This window comes from Chiloscyllium punctatum, chromosome 27 (assembly GCF_047496795.1).
Source record: "Chiloscyllium punctatum isolate Juve2018m chromosome 27, sChiPun1.3, whole genome shotgun sequence".
NCBI lineage: Eukaryota > Metazoa > Chordata > Chondrichthyes > Orectolobiformes > Hemiscylliidae > Chiloscyllium > Chiloscyllium punctatum.
Genome location: NC_092765.1, coordinates 29616621 through 29642122, shown reverse-complemented (window position 1 = coordinate 29642122; position 25502 = coordinate 29616621). Strand labels below are relative to the sequence as shown.

The window sequence follows — 25502 nt, the reverse complement described above, 5'->3', positions numbered from 1 at the left end:
GGCATGGTGGTTAGCCATGGGAAAGACAGGATTACGGGGATAGGGTATGGGGGGATGCTCTTCAGAAGATTGGTGTTGACTTGATGGTCCAAGTAGCCTCAATCTGGATTGTAATGATTGTATGATTCCATAAAATTGAATAGAATGACCTGTATTGTGTTTTCAGGGAAGCTGTCTCAAAAATGGAGGAGATCAAGTTTTATCTAATTTTGATGCTGTTATGATATTTCAGTTGCCTTGGAGCTAACTACTTTGCTCTACATGGCCTTTAAGAGATTCCTTCAAACTTATACATGGTCACCTGACTTTATGCTTTTTATGACTCTATGTTATATCTTGTGTTGTAATTTCCCTGCAATGTTCCTTTGAGGTTTTTAGTATTTGTAGGTTGTTGGTATTTATAAGGCCACAGATCATAATTCCCTATCCGTCAGCTCAAATTGACTGACTTCTTTTTCCATTTGTAGAGAACCAGAGCTCCTCCTATTGGACAATCAAGAAGTATGGCCCACAGAAGAAGGGTGGTTGGAGTTTGACATCACAGCAACAAGCAACGATTGGCTGATGAATCCTCATTATAATCTGGGTCTGCGCCTTTGTGTGGAAACTGAGGAAGGTATTATATTTAAAGTCACATAATTAACTTCCAAGATTAAAATAAGTCACACTAGATTGCAATTTCTTATTATTTTTGAGTGTTTGTTGTAAAAAGATTTCACTCCCACCCCTGGCCCAGGCAACTAAAGTTTTTGGTTCAAGCATTATAAGGTCTTTTCCTACAGCATGCCTTTAATGGAAGTGTTAACCAAAAGTGAATGTTTCAATCTGTCATTGATTCAATTCTCATTTATTGCAACATGAACATTTCATGGTTTGTAAGGTAATTTTAAGATGCGCATAGTCCTTAACCAACTATGCATCTAGTTTATTAGCACATGTAATTATACCAGATCATCTTCCTTGCATCATTAACAATATAGCTCAGAGCATTTGGAAGAACTAACTCTCATACGTTTCTTCACACAGCATTGAAGGGTGGAAATGTGGCTACAACACTGCCAGTTCTGCCTCCTTTTCCTTATTAATTTTAAGTGCTGTCACCTCCAAATAAATTTCTTCTAATTACATTTTTAAAATACACTAAACAAAATAAGTAGAGCTTTTCTTTTAAAAGACATGATTTTAACTTTCTTTCACATCATTTTAAACATCATTATGGTGGGTACAAGTAGCAAAACCCTGAGCAGGATATTGCTTTGTGATTTCACCACTCATCTCTTGACATGGATCTATTGTTCCTGATGAAGAGTTCTGACCCGAAACATTGACTTTCCTGCTCCTCCGATGCTGCCTGACCTGCTGTGCCTTTCCAGCTCCACTTTTTATTGACTATTGTTTTGATGAGTACTGGAGGGGGGAGTAAAAACTAACATTGTACGTGTATGCCCACTGCTGCATATTCAATATTTTAAGTAGATCTTGCAAAAAGTTCACATTTAATTTATTTGAAGTCAAAAAAATCACCAAAAGATCATAGAACTTAGAACAGCAAAGCACAGGAACAGGCCCTTTGGCCCATTGTGTCTATGCTGACCATGACGTCATTCTCAAATAATCCCATCTGCCTGCACAAGGTCAATATCCCTCTACTCCCTGTCTGTTTACATGACTGTATAAATGCCTCTTAAACTTTGCGAACAAATCTTCTTCTACCACCACCTGACGAAGGAGCAGAACTCCGAAAGCTAGTGCTTCCAAATAAACCTGCTGGACTATAACCTGGTGTTGTGTGATTTTTTTAACTTTTGCCACAACTCCAGCAATGCATTTCAGGCACCTACAACCCTCAGTATAAAAAACGGTCCTCGCACATGTCTTATAAACTTTTCCACTCTCACCTTAAAGCTATCCTCCTGGTATTTTACCTTTCCATCCTGGGAAAATGATTTTAACTACCCACCCTATCCATGTCTCTCATACCTTTACATACTTCTATCTGATTTCTCCTCAGCCTCTGACACTGTAGCAAAAATAATCCCCAAGTTTGTCCAACCTCTCCTTCTAGCTAATATATTCCACTCCAGGCAACATCCTCGTAGCCTCTTGTGCACCCCCTCTAAAGCATCCACATTCTTCCAGAACTGCACACAATACAACAAATGTGGCCTCACTAAAGTTTCATATAGCTGCAATATGACTTGCCAACTATTATTCTCAATGGCCTGACCAATGAAGGCAAGCATGACATATGCCATTTTTACTACTTGTGTTGCCACTTTCAGGGAGTTATGAACTTGCACCCCAAGATCCCTCTATATATCAATGCTTGTGAGGGTCCTGACATTTATTGTACATTTTTCTCTTGCATTTGACCACTCAAGATACATCACCTCACACTTATCCAAATTAAACTCCATCTGCCATTTCTCCGCAAAACTTTCCAAGTAGATCTATATCTTGCCATATCCTTTGGCAATCTTCCTCACTATTCATAATTCCACCAACTTTTATGTCAAATTTACTAATCAGATGGCCAACATTTTCTTTCAAATCATTTATATATTATGACAAACAAAATAGCTCCCAGCACTGATCTTTGTGAAACACCACTGGTCACAAAATTCCAGTCAGAAAAAGACTCCTCCATAACTAACCTCTGTCTCCTATGACCCAACCAATTTGCCATCCAATTTGCCAACTTGCCATTGATCCAATGCTACTTAAACTTCTGAACCAGCCTATCATGAGCGAGCTGGTCAAATGCTTTAGCAAAGTCCACATAGACAACATCTACTGCTGTAACCTCATTAATCATCTTTATCACTTCCTCAAAAAACTCAATCAAGTTTGTGAGACATGATCTCCCTTGCACGAGCCAATGCTGATTATCCGTAATAAGTCCATTCTTCTCCGACTGCAAGTAAATCCTGTCCCTAAGAATCTTCTCCAATAATTAACCTACCACTATTGTAAGTCTTACTGACCTATAATTTCCTGGATTATCCCTGTTGCCCTTCTTAAGCAAAGGAACAATATTCTCCAGTCTTCTGGGACCTAAAGAAAACACAATGATCCTAGTCAAGGTTCCAGCAATCTCCTCCCTTGCCTCCTTCAGTATCCTGGGATAGATCCCATCAGGTCCTGGGACTTATCCTACTTAATGTCTTCTCCTCCTCCTCCTCCTTAATATCATCATGCTCCAGAATATCAACATACCCTTCCCTAAACTTACCATCATCCATGTCCTTCTGCTTAGTGAATACCTATGCAAAGTACTCATCAAGGGCCTCACCCACTTCCTCTGGCTCAACTTATAAATTCCCTCCTTTGTCCTTGAGCGGACCTGCCCATTCACTAGCTACCTTCTTGTTCCTAATTTATGTATAAATTGCCTTGGGATTCTCCTTAATCATACTTGCCAAGGACAATTCGTGGCTCTTTCTGACCCTCCTAATTTCTTGTTAAAGTTATTTTCTGCTTTTTTTATATTCCTCAATGGTCTTCCTTTTCTTTTTGACTAATCTTTCTATATCTTCTGTCATCGAAGGTTCCTGAATCTTTCATATCTTTCATCCCCACAGGATCATGCTGATCCTGAACTCTGACCAATTGGCCTTTAAAAGACTCCCACATATCAGGTGTGGATTTACCCTCAAATAGCCAACACTCCCAATCTAACTTTCACAGTTCCTGACTAATACTGCTTGAATTAGCTTTCCCTCAATTTAGCAGTTTCACCCAAGAACCAGTCTTTTCCTTATCTACTACTATCTTAAAACTTATGAAATTATGATCACTGTTCCCAAATGCTCCCCCACTGAAATTTCAACCATGAGGCCAGGCTTATTCTCCAATACACAGTTAAGCACAGCCCCTTCCCTGGTTGGACTATCTCCATAAAAACAAAAGAACTCCGGATGCTGTAAATCAGAGACAAAAATGGAAATTGCTGGAAGGGTTCTGAGGAAGGGTCACCCAACCTGAAACATTAACTCTGATTTCTCTCCACAGATGCTGCCAGACCTGCTGAGCATTTGCAGCAATTTTTATTTTTGTCTTGAACCTGTTTTAATTTTTAATTCTCTCAAACTCTGGGAGAAATTCCTGATGAATTGCTTACGCTCGAAACGTCAACTCTCCTGCTCCTCGACTGGCTGTGCTTTTCCAGCGCCATACCTTTTCACACCTCTCTCAAATCTTGCCCCATCTAGGTTCCTGGCAATAAAGGAGTCCCAATCAATGCTGGGGCAGTTAAAATCACCCACTACAGCAACTCTGTTGTTTTTACATCTTTCCCTGATTTGCCTACATATCTGTTTCTCTATTTCCCACTGGCTATTGGGAGGCCTACAACATAACCCATCATAGTGATTGCACCTTTCTTATTCCTGAGTTCTATCCATATGGTCTCTCTGGATGTGTGATCCAAGATGTCCTCTCTTAGTACAGCTGTGACATTCTCCTTAATCAGTGATGCAACTCCCCCATCTTTTTCATACCCTTCTCTATCTCACCTGAATGAACATAAGGAGTAAAAATCCACTTTGTTTCTGCAGCATATTAAAAGTCGCTAATTATTTTTTCCTCTCTCTTTGTCTCTTTATACCTGTACCTGGTCTAAAGAGCCAACAAACTGCTGCTTGATGACTTCTGATGTAATTCTCAAACCATCCGTGATGGGGGGAAGTGGATTGTACACTGTAGTAGTCTTGCAAAATGGTTCCTCTGAATTTCCCTCCCAGATTTGGGGATAATTGACTGTGCTCCTTATGGAGTTACAGCTGAGACTAGGAACACACCATGTAGTAACTTGGAAGTGAGTTTATGTGGCTTGCTACTCCAAGGCATAGTTTGCATAAGGCCTTATATGACGTGCAGCTATGAATCCCAATTTTGTTTACTTTAATGGCCATATGTTCGCAGGATGTTCTGGAAAATGAAATTAATGCTGCAGAAGCTAATTATGTGCTGACACTGTCATGAACATCCATTATAACAATAGTGAAGATTGTGGAAAATATATCCAAGTCAGTGAAGGTAGGAAACTCAGCCATTCATTTTAAAAAACGCAGCAGTTCTGGTTTTTGAGTGGCATAGCCAGCCATCTAGCAAATGTCTGCCAGCACATTCTAAGAGCCAGCTGCAGGGCCTAGCTTGGACAGATAAAGATAGAAAGATCTACAACATTTTTGTGTTTTAAAAATCCAAGTGATATTTAAAGTAGCAGTCATGTAAAATTGGATAATGTACTGATTGTTTACTGCCAAAAAGTGTGGTGCTGGAAAAACACAGCCAGTCAGGCAGCATCCGAGGAGCAGGAGATTCGATGTTTTGAGCATAAACTCTTCATCATTCCTGAAATGAAACAAAACGTCAACTCTCCTGCTCCTCGGATGCTACCTGACCTGCTGTGCGTTTCCAGCACCACACTTTTTGACTCTAATGTCCAGCATCTGCAGTCCTCACTTTCTCCTGATTGTTCACTGCTCCATGTTAAGCTCCTGGACGCAGTCTAGACCCTGACTCTGTTGGGCTGGTAGGACGACGAGGAGCCCGTTCAAAGCAGCCATTCATGGTAACCTTTTTCAGAGCAAGTCCAGCACCAATTCGTACAACACGGACTACAAAACCACGCAGAGGTCGTAAGAAGCACAACCAATCACAGGAATCCTGTGAGAAACTACCTAGCACATCAGGTAACGCAGTCAACATGTGACCATAACTAATATTGTACAGATTAAATTTGCATTAAACTATGAGTCTAATGTATTACCTTAGTTGTTTTTCCTTATGTTATGAAAGACATACTATCGCCCAGAAACCTGAATCAAAGCTGAGTTAGAATATGTATTTCAAGTTGTTATGTAACTAACTCTTAATTTTGGTGCAAAAGTATTGTCACAGTACTCAAAAACGACATAAATTATTGATAATCAGCTAGGTAACGTTGAGTGGTTGAGGAATTCAGAGCAAGGAGAGAGAGTAAGGATAGAACAGCACATGTGGAGAAGGTAAATTACAAAGGGAAATCAAAAATCTTAAAATGCTACCTTTAAATAAACAAGCATAATTAGAAGGCTGATGAGAGTAGAGGGTGGAATTTAATTCCCCTGCTGAAGCAATTTTGGAGGTGATAGTGGCTTTTAATTGGGCAAGAGTGCTAGGTTGGAACCCAATCGTTTTCTAACTTCTGCCTGATTAAGTCCAGGCCAGGAAGAGTCATAGATGGTCTTCCATTCAGAAGTTCTTACATGGACTTGGTTTGAATCAACAATGGGTGGAGAAGTTGGCACATGGAATGCCCAAAGGCTTTCAGGGAAGTCACTCACTCAAAGGCACTCTGTGGTGACAGAGTTGGCATCGGAAAGAGCATCCCAAAAGTCCAGTCCCTGCCTTTGCATCTAACACTCAACCCCCACTGCTCCCAGTGGCATTGACAGCAATGGACAGCAATGGAATTTCACACCAATATCCTTGATTCCCGAGTGTGCCCATCACTGGTGCCTTAGCCGGGATCTGATATAATTGGCTTCATTAAAAGTTCATGGCCTGGATTAAATTCTGCCCATTGTGTTCACTCCATCACCAATGAATCTCCTGTGAGGCTGGTCTAGAACTTATTCCATATTGCTTTTTTAAACTCAAAGATAAGTGGGTTAGTTACCACAATATGATTTGTTTTGTCTTTTTTTAAATTACGCATATTAAGCAGCCCGTTATTCTGGAGATCACAGGCGAGTATGTAAGAGACATGATCTGTACGTTAGCTTCCGCGACCTTGGCTGGCAGGTAAGGTGCCTCTATTTCTGTGATAGGCAGAAAATGTATGTAGGTGTTTTTAATGTGTAACCTTATGAGTGAATTGGTGACTGAAGCCCTTCCAGTTTTCCAAGATAGGTTTTATGTGTTTGCATGAGTTTTTTGCTTTTTCTTCACCAGTTCATTAATTTTTGACTTCACCGATAATTTTTAACTAAATGACAACTGTTTCCACTAGTATTAATTGGATATATTTCCTGTTTTAAAATTGATATTAACGTACATCCATTTCTTTCTTTGGGCAACACGTATCAATCATGTGCATCATGGTGCACTCTTCAGTCCAATTACACTTGGCAGCAAATGATCAATGTGCATGTACCTACACTCACATTGATTTTCACACTTTGCAAGAATTTAATGAATTTTTAACCATTATATTGCTTCTGTAAACACAACTGGCTTCTCAGGAGATCAGAATGCACAGGCTATGGCTTCTCACCATACCTCCAAATTTCCAGGAGCTCATATAGTTCTCAACAACATGCATTACATCATGCAGATAGATTTTACTATGACCTGTGAAAGCAGGATTTCCCAAGATGCTGAAATATAGGACCCTCTTCAGACTGATGAAACAATATAAGTACCAGTCACTGCTTCAGTCATTGGGAACCGACAATCAGCAATAACAGCAATTCACAGCTTTCAGTTTCTCACAAACTAACAAGTGATAATCATACTCCAAATGTACATCAAGACGATGCATATAGAATATAGAATATAGAACAATACAACGCAGAACAGGCCCTTCGGCCCTCAATGTTGCGCCGACCTGTGAACTATTCTCAGCTTGTCCCCCTACACTATCCCATCATCATCCATGTGCTCATCCAAGGATTGTTTAAATGCCCCTAATGTGGCTGAGTTGACTACATTGGTAGGTAGAGCATTCCACTCCCTTACCTCTCTCTAAATAAGGAACCTGCCTCTGACATCTGTCTTAAATCTATCACCCCTCAATTTGTAGTTAAAACAGAGATGAAACAAATCTTTTCTTTTGGAAGGTGTTGATTCTTTGGAACTCTCTCCCTGAGAAAACAGTGGAACCATAGTCTTACTGTAACTGTACAAAGTGCTTGGACTTATATTTTTCACTTCCATGTGGATGTACCCATATAGCTGCATTCTGTAGTTTCATTTGTTTCAATTTATGGTTTTCTTGAAAATGTCAGACTTTTCACTGCACACTTTTCAGCTATTATTTGAGCACCCCCAACAATTTGATCTATTTTGAGCATTAGTACATTTTATTTCTAATTCAATGCATAGATTAGGCAAAGAAATCATCAAATATATAATAGTCATACCGTTAGATTATCCCAAAATCTATCCTGTGCTGTGACAGTGCTATCATTGACATGAATTTAAATTCATCTCGTGTCTGTGAACCGCCACAAGTTTTCTCTCAAACTGCCAGATCTGCTAATGTCGAGGTGTGGGGGGTGGGGGGGCATTATCCAACTTTGATTGTAGGAAGAAGAAGGTATTAGATTGTTATCTAAGGAGATGAATGTTTCCTTATTGGGAAGTACCTGAGCAGTCGAAGCAGTCAACATCTTGGATGTTGGTGTCAATTAATGCAGTCACACATTTTTTAGATTTGGATTCAAGTTTTAAAGCTTGATGAATTAGATGTCATCAAGAATACAATTACATCTCATTTAACTTACAAACACAGTAAAACATCTAAAATGAAACTTTGCATAAGTTGTAAGGAGTCACCGAAGATATACTTCAAGATCTAATCTATGGTTATCCAATCCTCATATCTTCACCATTGACACTAACCCTGTTTGATTCAGAATAAAATGTGGACATCTTGGCATAACTAAGACATATATACAGGAAGTATTTATTGCAACGAACACACTGAATTCTCTTCCAGCCTAAATCTTGATTATTATGGATGACATTGAGCATCATGGCCATAATATTGCTAAATAACCATGCTTTATTGTTCTACTAAAGCTTTCAATATGAAGTCAAAGGAATTAAAATGGAAAATGAAACTATTATCATAGACAGATGAGCATACAAGTAATTCTAAATCTTATAGGTAATGTAAACTAGCCTCTTACACCAGAGCAGACGTAAAAACTCATTGGTGGCTGCCAAAATATTCTCAGCTTTCATGTTCTAACTTCTTTCATTTTGCGCAGGAGGATCTAAAAAAAAAAATTGTGTAACAATTGTTTATATATAATGAGAATGAAGTAAGTATATGCATGTTTGCAGAAAATTGCTTCATTCAGAAAATAAAATTAACACTTTACATGCAATGGACTAGTATTATTCAATTTTTTTGTTCAATTTTTTTTTTACGGAGCACAGCCAAATGAGCTACATTCATTTTTGAATCGATGTTGTAGAATCTATATGGGTGGAGGTAAGAAATAACAAGGGAAGTAGACACTAGTGAGAGTCATCTGTAGGCCCTAACAGCAGCTGGTCTGTAGGATAGAGAATAAGTTAAGGCATAATTAAGGAATTTTATTTTTAAAGGCATTACATTAATCATGGGTGGCTTTAGTCTTCATATGGATTGGGAAAGTCAAATTGACAAAGGTAGCTATGAGGAAGAATTAATAGAGTGTATATGAGACAGTTTCCTGAAACAATATCTGGTGGATCCAACTGGGATCAGGCTATTTTGGATTTGGCAGATTTAATAAACAATCTTAGAGTTACATTAGGGAACAGTGACCATTGCATGGTAGAATTTTACATCCAATTTGAGACTGAGTGACAACTGTACTAAACATAAATAAAGGTAATTACACTGGAAGGAGGGGTGGATTGGCTGGAGTAGACTATGACAGACATTTAGCAGAAAAGATGGCTGAGGAACAATAGCAGATCTTTGAGAAAACAGCTCATGGCTTACAGCAAAGATATATCCCAGTGAAAGAGGGATTCTAAAATGAGGATAAACCAACCATGGTTGGCCAAGGAAGTTAAGACAGTAAAAAAACTAGTGAAAGGAAAAAAAAATACAATATGGCAAAGCTTATTCATAAACCAGAAGATTAGGAAAGTTCTCAAAGTCTACAAAAATGGCAGAATCAGACACAGCAAGCATAGATTTATGATGGGGAAATTATGCTCGACTAATCTGTTTAAATTCAATGAAGGTGCAACTCGTAGAATTGACAAGGGGGAGCCAGTCAATGTGGTATATTTGGACTTTCAGAAGGTATTTGACAAGTCCTGCATAAGAGATTATTGTGCAAGATTAAAGTGTATGGGATTGAGGGAAGTGTCTTGAAATGGATAGAAAGCTGGTTGGCAGAGAGGAAACAAAGCATAGGAATTAATGCATCCTTTTCAAATTGGTAGGCAGTTACTAGTGGGGTGCCACAGGGATCGGACCCCAGCTATTCACAATATATGTTAATGATTTAAATGAGGTAACAAAATGTAACATCTCAAAGTTTGCAAATAATACCAAGTTGGGAGGGAGGGTGAACTATGATGAGGATGCGGAGATTCTTCAGCATGCTCTGGACAGGTTGGGCAAGTGGGCAAATCAATGGCAGACGCAGTATAATTTGGATAAATGTGAGGCTATTCACTTTGGAAATAAAAACACAAAGGCAGGTTATTACCTGAACGGCTGTAAATTGGAAGAAGGGATTATGCAGCAGGACCTGGGTGTCTTTGTGTACCAGCCACTGAAGGTGAGCATGGAAGTGCAAAAGACAATAAAGAAGGCAAATGGTATGTTGGCCTTCATTGTGAGAGCTTTTGAGTACTGAAGCAGGGATGTGTCATTGCAGTTATACAGGGTCTTGGTGAGGCCCCACCTAGAATATTATGTGCAGTTTTGGTCTCCTTTTCTGAAGAAGGATGTTCTTGCTCTTGAGAGAGTGCAGCGAAGATTTACCAGCTGATTCGGGGGACTGACACATGAGGATAGATTGACTAGATTAGGATTGTTTTCGCTGGCGTTCAGATAAGTAGGGGAGGGTGGGTCTCAAAGAGACTTATAAAATCCTAACAGGACTAGACAGGGTAGATGCAGGAAGGATGTTTCCGATAGTGGGGGCATCCAGAACCAGGGATCACAGTCTGAGGATTCTGGGTGGACCATTTAGCACAGTGATGAGGAGACTTTTCTTCACACAAAGAGTGGTAAGCCTGTGGAATTCATTATCACAGGAAGTAGTTGATGCCAAAACATTGAATTTATTCAAGAAGTGGCTAGATATAATAATTGGGGTGAATGGGATCAAAGGTTATAGGGAGAAAGCAAGATTAAGCTATTGAATTGGATGATCGGCCATGATCATGATGAATGGTGAACCAGGCTTGAAAGGCCGAATGGTCTCTTCCTAATCCTATCTTCTTTGTGTATGATTCTATGATGAAAAAAACATGAAGAGGGAGAAAATAAATTATGAGGGCAAACTGACAGGTATTATGAAAGTGGGGAGTAAGAGCTTCTTTAAAAATATAAAAAAGGAAAATAGAAGCCAAGATGATTATAGGTCCCTTAGAGAATTAGGCTGAGGAAATAACAATAGAGAACCAGGAAGTGACAGCTGAGTTTAACAAATAATTTGTATCAGTCTTCCAAGATTACTAAATAATCAATGGGCCCAAGGGAGGGAGGGAAAAATAAATACAATAACAATCACTAAGAAAAAAGTACCAGGGAAACGAATGGGGCTAAAGGCTGTTATGTCCCCAAATCATTTGCATCTCAAAACTTTAGAAAAGATAGCTGCAGGGGTAATGAAAAAATTGAAATAATCTGCCAAGAATCCTTAGTTTGGGAATGTCCCAGAAGATTGGCCAGTTAGGGAAATGTTACAGTCCATTTTAAAGGATATAATAGCAAAGCATTTAGAAATACATAATAAATACCATCAAGCAGAGTCAGCATGGCTTCATGAAGAGGAAACCAAGTCTGGCAAATTTATTACAGTTCTTTGAGGAGGTAGCAAGCTGAATAGATAAAGAAAAACCAATAGATGTAATATATTTAGGTTTCCAAAGGTGTTTAATGAATTACAACAGATAAAGCTACAGAATAAATAAGAGGATCTGGTGTTGGGGGTAGTATCGTGGAATGGATGAGGGAATTAGCATAATTATAGAAGACAGAGCATTGGGATAAAGGGGGCATTTTCAGGATGACAACCTGTATGATGGAATCCCAGATGGATCAATTATTTACTATATATATTAATGGCTTGCATGACAGAAGTGAATATATTATTACCAAGTTTATAGATGATACAAAAATAGTTGGGAAGGGAAGTAATGAGGATGACACAATGAATCTATAAAGGGATATAGACAGATTGAGTGAATAGGTAAAAACTTGGCCAATGGAATATAATGTGGGAAATGTGCAGGTAGAATAGGAGAAATCGATGTTATTTAATTGGGAAAAACTGGATAAAGCTACAGTATAGAGAGGCCAAGTCGACAAAAAGATAGCATCTGAGTTCAGTAGATAATAAAGCAAATGGCCTTTATTTAAAAGGGACTGAAGTATAAAAATAAGGAGGACTTGCTAAAACTATTTAAGGCATTAGTCAGACCACATCTGGAATACTATTAACAGATTTGGTTCATTTTGTTAAGGAAAGATATACTGGCATTGGCAGAAATCTAGGGAAGGTTCACTAGATTGATTCTAATATGGAGAGGTTTTCTTATGAGGAGAAGTTGAATATTGTTGGATGTCCATTCTTTGAAAAATGAGAGAGAATCTTACTGAAACAGATAAGTTTCTTAGGGGGGGCTTGACAGACTAGATACTGAGAAGTTGTTGCCACTTGTGGGACAGTCTAGGACCAGAGGGCATAATCTCAAAGTAAGGGGATGCACATTTAAGGCAGAGATTGAGCAGGAATTTCTTCTCTCAGAGAGTAGTGAATCTTTGGAATTCTTTACCATGCAGGGCTGTCAAGGCTGGGTATTTAAGTATATTCAAGGCAGAGATAGAGGGATTTTTAATCAGTAAGGGAATCAAGGAATATGGGAATAAGGCAGGAAAATGAAGCTAAAGATTATCAGAACAGTCATAGTCTTATTGAATGGTATAGCAGAATCAATGGGCTGAATGGCCTATTTCTGCTTCATTGTCTTATGGTCTTCTGGTCATTCACTAATGGAAGTATCCAAATGTTCATATGAGAGGGATTCTTAAGTGCATTTGTATCTTCTTGACAATTTAAGGAAATAAGAAAGCATGCGATCATTACTCTAATTCTAAAAAAAAGTTAAAACGAAAAGGAATGAAAAAGACAGAAAGAAAATAAGAAAAGCTAGAGCATTTGAGAAGAGGGAGATCCATGACTGAATTAAATTCTGTTGATGAATCTGAATTCCTTTTAATTGGATAGGTACTGTGGATGGATAAAGTTTTTCAAAGAAATATCTTTCATCAAAGTTAAACTGACCACGTGAGCAGAAATGATGGTCTGTGTGGATTAACTTTTTCTGTCTATCAATGTAGGATTGGATAATTGCACCAGAGGGTTACGCAGCATTTTATTGTGATGGAGAATGTTCATTTCCACTTGACTCCCACATGAATGCAACCAACCATGCAGTTGTTCAGACATTGGTAAGTGTATGAGTCCCTTTGACTAGGGTCAGCCTGTTTCTGAATTGCTGCCATGCATTTAACACAGCTTGTAGTAGTGACTTACAAATGAAACATATCAAATATAAAAAAGTATGCACTTGCTGAAAAAAATTGAAAAAATAAATATTGAAACTAAATTAAAGGGAAGATGGTCCATATAGGTCTAATATTAAAGGTAAAAGAAATATTTAAATGGCATGTATTGTGACTCTTCAGAAATTCCTGGTGCTTCATAGCCAGTGGACCATTTTGAAAGGCATTGACCTTTTCATATACAAAGACTCACAGCTGTTTTGTGTACAGGGCAATCCTGATGAAGGGCTTATGCCCAAAACATCAATTCTCCTGCTCCTCGGATGCTGCCTGACTTGCTGTGTTTTCCCAGCAACGCACTCTCAACTCTGATTTCCAGCATCTGCAGTCCTAACTTTCTCTCAATCCAACAAAAAGTAGTCATTTAATCCTAAAGACAGCTGGAAAAGTACAGCAGGTCAGACAGCATTCAAGGAGCAGGGAAGTCAATGTTTCAGGTTGAAACCTTCATTAAGATAAAGGGTTTCAGCCCAAAGCTTTGACTTTCCTGCCGCTCAGATGTGTCTAACCTGCTGTGTCTTCCAGCTTCACATCTACTGACTCTGATTTCCAGCATCTGCAGTCTTTACTGTCCTCTAATCCTAAAGACAGCACCACTGAATGATTATATATGTTCAGTCAGTTTTGCAATAAGAAGTCAGTTTGTATCACATGTTCAAATTCTGGAATGTAGTTTTTAGATTAGATTAGATTAGATTACTTACAGTGTGGAAACAGGCCCTTCGGCCCAACAAGTCCACACCGACCCTCCGAAGCGCAACCCACCCAAACCCCTACATCTACCCCTTACCTAACACTACGGGCAATTTAGTATAGCCAATTCACCTGACCGGCACATCTTTTTGGAGTGTGGGAGGAAACTGGAGCACCCGGAGGAAACCCACGCAGACACGGGGAGAATGTGCAAACTCCACACAGAGAGTCGCCTGAGGTGGGAATTGAACCCGGGTCTCTGGCGCTGTGAGGCAGCAGTGCTAACTGCTGTGCCACCGTGCCGCCCATAGTTGGAATCCAATCAAAACCTACCTGGAAGATAGGAAGCTTGAGAATTCCCATTAGTCCTTTGTGCATTCAGAAGTGTATTAATGCATGATCTCTGTCTGATAGTTGTCCTAAAGCTGATCCTGTCCCAAATCCCAGGATGGGTTGACTTATATTACTCCATAGGGAGAGATGGGACCAAAGATTGAGAGTCCTAGATGCTGCATTCAATGGGGAAGCATAAGTCCTACGACTGACCATGAAGAAAGATGCTGACAAAGCTGAAGTGATCTCTCTGACTGGGATTTCTCTTTTGCCAGTTCAAATCTGGCAATCAGTTAGCAAAGAATTAAGCAATCAATCAAAAAGAAGCAAAAGAGGAAGTAAAAACAATGACTGCATTTATTTATTTAAAATTTTAGGTAGCTTAATGAATTATTATGAGTGCATGAAGAAAGAATCTAAGATAAGCTTGAAAACTTAAAGTGTGAACATTTCTATCATGACAAAACATTTCACAAATGTAAATTGAGATTTCCAGGATCTCTAAACAGTAGTTACTCTTTTTTTCAAACAAAAACAGAAAGTGATGAAGAAACACAGCAGGTCTGGCAGCATCCCTATAAGAAAAAGAGTTAACTTTTCGAGTGCAGTCATTTCTGCTAGAATTGAAAATAGTTCCTAGATTGTTGTTGTGCATAGAATTTGTAAATGTTTTTATGCAGCTGCACATGCAGCAACTTAAAGGAAATAATTTCTATTGGCGCTGACAAAAAGATTCTGAGTTTTGTTTTATTGTTTAAAAAAGCTTTATTGATTTGAAAAAACTATAAGAATATACAAAGAATTTTTACTCTCTTCCATACATGCTTTGCGGAGGGAAAAAAACGACACAAACAACAAATTGGAATTTGACATCTACCATGCGTTAGGTAATAGGAGAGTCTGAGAACTGAACAGGCCCCCATTGTAATTTGACTGAAAGACCTTAGATGGTGGTCTTTCCCTACTACGCATTGGCAGCAGCTGCCTCAAGCTTTAGTGCGCCTCACAGCACGTTGTCCTGGACATAGGAGTGTGCCAGTCTGCAACACTCATTTGAAGTCAGTTCTTTACCAAAGAGTGTCTTTGGTCAAGTTATAGAGTCATAAAGACGTACAACACATAAATAGACTCTTTGGTCCAACTTGTCCATGCCGACAAATATCCTAAATTTATGTAGTCCCATTTGCCAGCATTTGGCTCATATCCCTCTAAACCCTTCCTATTCATATACCCATCCAGATGCTTCTCAAATGTTGTAATTGTACCAGCCTCCACCACTTCCTGTGGCAGCTCATTCCACACACAACACCTCCCTCTGCATGAAAAAGTTACCTTTTAGGTCCCTTTTAAATCTCTCCCCTCTCACCTTAAACCTCTAGTTTAGGATTCCCCCACTCCAGGGAAAAGACCTTGTCCCTCATAATTTTTTAAATAAATATATTTATTGGAAAAGAAAAAAAGTTTTTAGGATTTTTATAAAATTACAAAACTAATACAAAATAGTGTAATCACTTTACAGTATAATGACAATATCAATATTAAAAAAGCTAACTACTAATCTACTCTACAAACTACCAATACATAAAATAAGATATAAAAAGAAAAACTCGATATATTAACAAAAAAAACTACAGTACAGTACATAACTAACAGCAAAAGAAGAGGGGAAAAAAGGAAAAAGTAAATAAATAAATAAGCATTCAAAGTAAAATTATGTCAAGTCGTAACAAAAGTTTATTTATACAGGATTCTTCCTCCCAGGGATTCCCAAATTGACAGACATAGTCCTCATGGCTAATCAAAGGCCCTAGGGCCTGGACAGTATGGCCGGTACATCTGCATCAGTGTAGCTCAGGAAGGGCCACCATGTTCTATAAAACAATTCTGTTTTTTGGTGCACCATATTTGTAAGGAAGTCTAGAGGGACATATTCCATAACTATCCAATGCCAGTTCAAAAGTCCAGAAGGACTTTCGGATACCCAGCTTGCTAATATGTTTTTCCTTGCACAAAAGGAGAGGATAGAAAATAATTTCTTCCCATATCCATCTAGAGAGGGAAAATTTGAAGAGCATAAAATGAGAGACACCAAGTCTAACCCAATCTCTGTTCCAAAATCTTTGCCAAAGCATTCGCTACACTGTCCCACTATCTACGAATCTTATGGCATGTCCACAAACAATAAGTGAGAGTACCAACGTCTATTTCACATTTAGGACATATTGGAGATGCTCCTGTCTTAAACTTTGCAAGTCGCTCTGGTGCTATATGAGCCCTATGAAGTATCTTCAATTGAATAGCTTGAGTTCTATTACAGATAGAGATCTTCCTGGCATTTTCCCAGATATCCTCGCACATTTCTAATTTACAGTCGTTTCATGTCCTTATTACCCAGCGAGTGATGAAGGGTACTGACCGAGGGTGCACCCATCGGCCAAAGCATTCTCCTTTCCATATCTGATTTATAAGGATTGGTCATCAGTGTGGTCTTGTTTTTGTACAAAGTCTCGTACTTGAAAATATTGAAAGAAATCCTTGCTAGGCAACTCGAACTTCTTACATAGCTGTTCAAAGGACATCAAATAAATCTCCCAAGCAGGAGATTCCTCTGGACTCCTAAATTTTAAATTCAGCATCTGTCAAGCCTGGCTGAAATCCCAGCATTCCCACTATGGGGGTAAAGGGGGAGATTTTTTGTAGATTACCCTCACCCTGTTGCATCATCCTCCAGGCTTTGATTGTGTTTAGGACAATCGGGCTTTTACAATGATCTGTGACAGTTCTCATCTTTTCCATAAACAATAGATTGATGAGGGGGCATTTTGATTGGGAAGCCTCAATATCCAGCCAAATTGATTGTGAATCGCAAGAGACCCAGTCAGCCACATATGATAGCAGAGAGCTCAGTTGGCACTTTCTAAAATGCAGAAAATCTGGACCTCCCCTTACTTGTGGGAGCTGTAATTTATCTAATTTAATAAGGGATTGTCTGTGATTCCAAACAAAGGAACCAAGCCAACCATAAAACTTGCACAGCGACTGTCTTGGCAACATCAAGGGAAGCATTCTCATGGGGTATAATAAGCATGGGAGGATATTCATCTTAACCAAAGCTATTCTTCCTAACCAGGATATCAGGAGACCTTCCCAACGCTGGAGGTCCTGCCTTATTTTCTCTAATAAATGAATAGAATTAGCTTTATAGAACTGACCAAATACGGGGTAATAAAAATATCTAAATAGAGAAAACCTCCCAGTGATCACTGAAAGGGGAAGCGGAATCCATCCTCAAAATTGAATATGCTGATAAGACCTTCTACTGGCATGGCCTCTGATTTTGTGAAATTAATTTTGTACCCTGAAAACATACCAGATAAGTTAACCACTTGAATTAAGAGGGGCACAGATGTCAATGGATCATTTAAGAAAAGAAGAACATCATCCGCATATGCTTGCCTGTTCCTACCTCCGGGGCCATTATACTGTGGTCAGTTCGGATGGCTTCCGCCAGCGGTTCGATCACTAGTGTAAATACTAGTGGCAAGGGAGGGCATCCTTGATGACAACCTCTGCTGACACTAAAACTATCCAATCTTATGCCATTGGTAATCACCGCTTCTTTCAGGTCATTATATAAAACTGTGACCAATTTAGTAAAAACCTCTCCAATACCAAACCATTCCACAGTATAAAAAACGGTATGGTCATTCTACCCAATCAAATGCTTTCTCTTCATCTAAGGAGACAACTAATGCCAGTATTGCTTTTTGCTGGGAGACTTGTACCATATTTAACACTCTTCTGATATTAATAGTAGATCTGCAACCCTTAATAAACCACGTCTGATCCTCTTTTGTAATAAATGGCAAAACCTTCTCCAGTCTTATTGCCAGCATTTTCAAGAGGATTTTAAAGTCCACATTTAATAAGGATATAGGCTTCTACGAGGTACAGTCATCTGGGGCTTTCCCTTTCTTGAGGATGAGAGAGATATTTGCTTCTCTCAGGAAGGGTGGGAGATAACCCTGCCTAAATGAGTAGTTGTACATGTCTATAAGTGGTCCGGCCAACTCGTCTATAAACTCTTTATAAAACTCAACCTGGAATCCATCTGGCCCCGATGCTTTGCCACTCTGGAGCTGCCTCACCGCCTCCTGCACCTCCTGAGTTGTCAGGGGGGCATTCAAAGAGGACACCTGCTCTGAGATTATGCCCCAAAGATCCAGATTCTTAAAAAAAAAGACTCCATCCTTCTCGTTCTATCTTCACAGCCCTCCGACTGGTACAGCTCAAAATAAAACTTTCTAAAAGCTGAGTTGATCTTTTTAGGATCACAAATCAAAGTACCAGCACCATCTCTAATAGATGTAATGGATTGGGGAGCCTTCTTCTTTCTAGCCAGGTATGCTAGATACCTGCCCAGCTTATTGCCGTATTCAAATAGTCTCTGCTTCGCAAATAGTATCTCCCTCTTTGCTGTTTGAGTAAGTGTAGCATTCAAGGTAGTCCTGAGGGCTGTAATCCACTGTAATTTAATTATGGATGGCCTATCAGCACATGCTGACTCAGCTGCCTTCAGGCGAGCTTCGAGCAGACGTTGTTGTTCTCCCCTCTATCGTTTCTGGGTCGCAGAAAATGATACAATTAAGCCGCGCACATATGCCTTAGCAGTCTCCCACATCACCGATGGATGACTGGCCATACCTAAGTTAATGTCCCAGAAAGCTTTAAATTCCTGCAAGAACTATTCTATGAACTTATTATCCTTCAGTAGGAAAGGGTCCACACACCAGTGTCGGGAGTCTATCTTATCACCACTAGTCTCCATATGACCTCCATATAGACTGCTGCATGGTCAGAAATAGCTATATTCTCTATTTTACTGGACGGTATCAAACTCGGAAAGGTTGAGGGGACAAAAAAAAATCAATTCTGGTATGGCACTTGTGTGGGTTAGAATAAAAAGTGAAATCTCTACCCTCAGGTTGAAGACACCTCCACATATCTACCAGTCCCAGCTCCCTATTCAGATCAACCAACTGCTTAGATAGCAGAGATAGGCCCGCAGAGCTCCTAGGTATCCTGTCCGCCCTGGGATCAATGTACAATTAAAATCTCCCCCTATAATTATGTGATGTACCCCAAGGGCCATCAGCCTGGAGAACGCATCTGTTATGAATTTAAAAGGATGTGCCGGGGGACAATATACATTCAAAATCCCATACTCCTCTCCATACATTAGAGCTTTAAGTATTCTAAACCATCTTTTATCTGCTTAACATTTGGATTGGAAGATTTTTCCGAATAAGAATGGCCACTCCCCTACTATTCTAGTGGAAGGATGAAAAGAACATCTAGCCAAATCCTCCCTGCTGCGGCTTCAAGTGTTCCTTGTCAGTTAGGTATGTCTCCTGTAAAAGGGTTACATCAACCCTCTCTTTTTTAAGACTTGATAATATCTTTCCTTTTTATTGGTGAGTGGCTCCATTTAACATTCCAGGTGCACCATTTAAGCGAATGACTGGCCATGATCGCCCAAGAAAGTCTGAGATCCCCCCAGGAGGAAGAACCCCACACAAGCATTGAGTAAAAACTGTGAACAATCCACATAAGTTTAAAAAAACATTTTTAAAACTACTAAAAATTGCTTCTAAAAAATAACATAAGATATAGCTAAAAGGGGTCTTTCCCCCTTGACCACTGGGGGCACTCCTACTGTCCAATAATCCCACCATAGCACCTTTCAGCTGGAGCTATGCTCTCGCCCCAGACATCCCTAAATAAAATGAACAAATACCAATGTCTTATAACAAGGAAATTAAAAGTGGGCATCCAACCCAGCCCCTCCATATTATTACCGTAGACATTCTTAACAAAACAGCATCATGAAAAAAAATGTATAAAATTACGATCTCAGAAAATATTTTAAAAAAACTAGAAAAAACTTGAAAACACTCCCCAACAACCAGATAAACCAAGCAAATTATAAATAAAAGTTAAAAGACAACCACCCCCAGAAAAGATCAGAAGAAAAAGGGGGAAGAAGGAGGAACAAAAGGGGGTAAAGAAAAAAAAAGTCCATATAATTCAGGTCCTTCAGTCCATTTAAGAGCATCCAAAAATTCTTTTGCTTTTTTTTGGCGAACTGAAATTATACACAGACCCTCCGTGACTGAAGCGCAGCGTTGTCAGGTATCTCAAGGAGTACTGAATACTTAAATCCCTCAGACACTTCTTCACCTCGTCTTATGTACCACGACTGGAGAGAAGTCCTGAAACAGCATTATTTTGGATCCTTTGTATACCACAGCTTGGGGATCCTTCCCCAAAGCTCTGGAGGCCTCCAGCAACATTTGCTTGTCCCTATAGTGCTGGAGTCGCACTTGGGCTGGGTGGGGGCTCTGATCCAACCCGCGCCTGTGAACAGCAACCCAGTGGGCCCGCTCAACCTGCACCCGGCGCAGGCCTCAATCCAGCTTCAACAGTTGTGGGGCCCCTCATAATTTTATAAACCTCTATAAGGTCACCCCTCAGTCTCCAACGCTCGAGGGAAAACAGCCCCAGCCTATTCAGCCTCTCCTGTAGCTCAAACACTCCAATCCTGGCAACATCCTTTTAAATCTTTTCAAGTTTCACAACATCCTTCCTATAGTAGGGAGACTAGAATTGCACACAGTATTCCAAAAGTGGCCTAACCAATGTTCTGTACAGCTGCAACATGACCTCCCAACTCCTGATCTCAATGCACTGACCAATAAAGGCAAGCATACTAAATGTCTTCCTCACAATCCATCTACCTGCAAGTCCATTTTCAAGGAACAGTGAAACTGTACTCCAAGGTCTCTTTGTTCAGCAACTCTCCCCAGGACCTCACCATTAGTGTACAAGTCCTGCTTTGATTTGACTTTCCCAAAATGCGGCATATCACATTTATCTAAACTAAATGCTTTCTGCCACTCCTCGGCCCATTGGCCCATCTGATCAAGATCGCTTTGAACTCTGACGTATCTTTCTTCACTGTCCACTATATCTCTAATTTTGGTGTCATCTGTAAACTTACTCAAGGTATCTCCTATGTTCACATCCAAATAATTTATATAAATGAGGAAAAGCAATGGACCCAGCATCGATCCTTGTGGCACATCACTGGTCACAGGCCTCCAGCCTGAAAATCAACCCTCCACCAATACCCTCTGTCTTCTATCTTCGAGCCAGTTATGTACCCAATTGGCTAGTTCTCCCTGTATTTCATGTGATCTAATCTTGCTAACTAGTCTACCATGAAGAACCTGTCAAGCACCTTACTGAAGTCCATTTAGATCACATCTATCACTCTGTCTGCATCAATCCTCTTCAATACTTCTTCAAAAAACTCAAACAAGTTATTGAGACATGATTTCCTATGCACAAAAGACTATTCCTAATCAGCCCTTGCCTTTCCAAATATATGTAAACCCTGTCCCTTAGAATTCCTTCCGACAACCTGCCCACCACTGATGTCAGGCTCACCGATCTATAGGACTAATAGGATCTAACAGGACTCTCGTTATCTCATTTCTGAAAGCTTCCCATTTTCCAGCTCTCCCTTTACCTGTGAACATCTGCCCCCAATCAACTTTTGAAAGTTCTTGCCTAATACTGTCAAAATTGACCTTCCTTCAATTTAGAACTTTAAATTTTAGATCAGGTCTATCCTTTACCATCACTATTTTAAAACTAATAGAATTATAGTCATTGGCCCCAAAGTGCTCCCCCACTGACACCTCAGCTTTATTTCCCAAGAGTAGGTCAAGTTTTGCACCTTCTCTAGTAGGTACGCCTACATACTGAATCAGAAAATGTTCTTGTACACACTTAATAAATTCATCTCCCTCCAAGCCCTTAACACCATGGCAGTCCCAGTCGATGTTTGGAAAGTTAAAATCCCCTACCACTATCACCCTATTATTCTTACAGATAACTGAGAAATTTGTTTCTCAATTTCCTGCTGACTATTTGGGGATGTATCGTACAATCCCAATAAGGTGATCATCCCTTTCTTATTTCTCAGTTCCACCCACGTAATTTCCCTGGATGTATTCCCAGGAATGTCTTCCCTAAGTACAGACATAATGTTATTCCTCAACAAAAATGCTATTTCCCCTCCTATCTGTCCCCTTTTCTATCCTTCCTATAGCATCTGTACCTTGGAACATTAAGCTGCCAGTCCTGTCCATCCCTGAGCCAACTCTCTTAATTGCTATGATATCCCAGCCCAATGTTCCCAACCGTGCCCTAAGGTCATCTGCCTTTAAATGTCCTCCAGGCACAGTCAATGTTTGTCTCAGTGTGCATCCTGGGAAACAGCCTGTAAAGCCTAGAGTTCCACGTCACATAGATGCTCAGGATGAACCTTGACAAAAACCATTATATCTCCCGACAGACCTTGTTTGAATAGGCAGATTTTAGAAGGAAATGTGTGACAGTGTCTTCACCAGCGCAGCCACTTTGAGGGCAGTGTGTGGTGGCGGAGAGAGTCCAGGTGTACATGAATGATTTGACGGGCCACCAGCCAAGCTACATCTTGGTGCTTGTTGGGAAGTTCTAGCGATGAGGTATTCTGCCGAATGACTTTGACAGTCTGCTCAGGGAACCACACAACAGAATTCATTCTGTCCCTTTCCTATCGGATCCTGAGGTCACTACCTGCTGACCACTTCCTGATGATCTAATGGGTCAAAGGTGTTTTCCTTTACAAATTTTTCAACGAGGGGCAAGTGATACGGAATGCTCCACTTGAACACAACTCGGAGTGTTCCATGGCACCAAGTCCAGGTCATCCTGGTAACACCAGGGACAAGTGGAACCTCATTCCATAGTGACACATGGTGTTTGTGTCCTGACAGTCTACGCATAACCTAATACAGCCACACAAAGGTGGTCATTGGCTTGAGGGCAGTGTTGGATATATCCATCTACCCTTCCACCTTATCTGGAGGTTCATGCATGGTGTCCCTGTGGATACAGTTTATCTTTGACCTCCAGATGAAGTGGAAGATGGCTCAGGCGAGTGCAGTGGTGGGGAATATGCCAGATCTGTGCTATAATATTGAGAATAGCTCACACCTGATGACCAGGTTTTTACCCACAATGGAGAGGGAGCGATGCTCCCATAAGCCCAGTTTCTGCCTAACACCTTGGCAATATGCTCCTCTGAAGTTTTCATGCACGCCAAAGCCCCTCGGACTATGTCCCCAACACCTTCAGATAATCTGACCTGACCAATGAAGGGGATAAAGAATTGGTCGGCCCAGTTCCCAGACTACATGGTCTCACCCTTGCCTTAAATAACCTTTGCTCCTGAGGTCAGTTTGTACTGGGTGAAGATGCTCATGAGCAGATCCAAGCATAAAACGGCACCGTTGTCAATGTAGGGAGGCCTTGATCTGCAGGCCCTCGTTGTCTGGAGTAATCACCCCTCTTAAGCTCACATCCTTCCTAAGGAACTCAGCAAAAGGGTTTTACACAACACACAAACAAGGCAGGAGGAATGGGCAGTCATGTCTAACCCCAGATCTGATTAACCAACCTAGACTCCACCTGTTACTTTGCACTGTGCTACTGATGTTGGTGTAAAGCAATTGGATTCCCTCCCAAAGCCTAAATTGGAGAGCATATCCCTCATGTATGTGTACAATATCCTGTTGAAGGCTTTCTGCTACTCCTCCCTCTTCCCTTTTCTCCTTGTCGATGAGGGTGATGATACCTTTCCTGTTGGATTCTCACATGCTACCTGCCAGAAGCATACTGTCTGACGTATTGTCTGGAGCATTGATTAATGTCCTACTATTTGGAACCTGGAAATTAGTTTTGATGTGCATGGAGAGGAAAATTGTCTAGTCATGCACTGGAGAAAACAAAAAACAAATTTAAGATATTTTCTTCTCTTAACAGGCTCACCTGTTGAAGCCAGAAGCAGTTCCAAAGCCATGCTGTGCACCAACAAAACTTAGTGCCACTTCAGTACTCTACTTTGATGAGAAATACAATGTGATATTAAAAAAGTACCGGAATATGGTGGCAAAGTCATGTGGCTGTCAATAATCTTTTCCAAGTGTGTTGCAATTGTGCTTGGTAAAATATTCAAGGAAGAATATCATCAAGAAAATAGCAAGTGAAAAAAGCACTGCAGTCTCCTTTGTATTGCCAAGTGTTAATATTTAATATATCGCAATTTCATTTAGATCTGTACAGTCGAATTTCATTTTTAAAGCCTTTAGATATAAATAAAATGGTCCAAGATAACGTTTTCTAAATATACCAAAGCACTTGCACTTCAACACTGAAGAGAAGAAAAACTTTTAAATAATATTTTTGATAATACTGTACCAAATTACCTTGCTTTTTTGCCCTTGTATGAACAAAATAGACAATTTGGAAAAAAGACATTGATTCATCCTGATGGTGACTAAGACTCTATAACCCACAGATAGGGAAGACTGTGCACCCTCCTTCTCCTCATTATGTACATTCTGTTTCTACAACAGACAATACTGTGTATTATGTTGATTGACACAGCACTACTGATTGAAAAAATAACTTAAAGTAGCTTTTTAATAAATGTAATGCTTACATTTGTGTTTTCATTTTTGCCTGTATTGTAAACAGGATTAACCCTAAAGTGTCATTGAGGTATTGACTTCACTGTAAGCTGTTTAACTCTTCAGCGAGCAAATCTTCATTGCAAAAAAACTGCTTTACTAAACTATTTCCACATTTATAGAACCGTATGTATTTTGAGGTCTCAAGTTATGGTCTGTGAGTAAATGAGATTTTGTATAATCAACTTAATTATTTGATGACTTGCAGCAAGAAATGTAAATGAGTAGATTTTTGTAAAAAGATAATCAGAAAATCCCTACCTATGAGCATTCCAGTGCACATCCAGAACAGACAACTAATTGACTTGATCTCCCTCTCT

General features: G+C 39.8%; 1 protein-coding gene across 2 annotated transcripts in view; it reads left to right on the top strand.

Annotated features, from left to right (window-relative positions):
- LOC140453612 (bone morphogenetic protein 7-like) overlaps positions 1 to 25125 on the top strand; it is a 94050-nt gene extending 68925 nt beyond the window's left edge. Inside the window, exons 3-7 of one of the 2 annotated variants that reach the window (XM_072548456.1) lie at positions 468 to 616; positions 5499 to 5696; positions 6713 to 6789; positions 13292 to 13402; positions 24476 to 25125. In XM_072548456.1, coding sequence (XP_072404557.1) covers positions 468 to 616; positions 5499 to 5696; positions 6713 to 6789; positions 13292 to 13402; positions 24476 to 24625 — 685 coding nt within the window. In that variant the 3' untranslated portion in view covers positions 24626 to 25125. Of the gene's footprint in view, positions 1 to 467; positions 617 to 5498; positions 5697 to 6709; positions 6790 to 13291; positions 13403 to 24475 lie in introns of both variants that reach the window. The other variant, XM_072548455.1, reaches the window with a different exon arrangement.
- Positions 25126 to 25502: the final 377 nt, after the last annotated feature.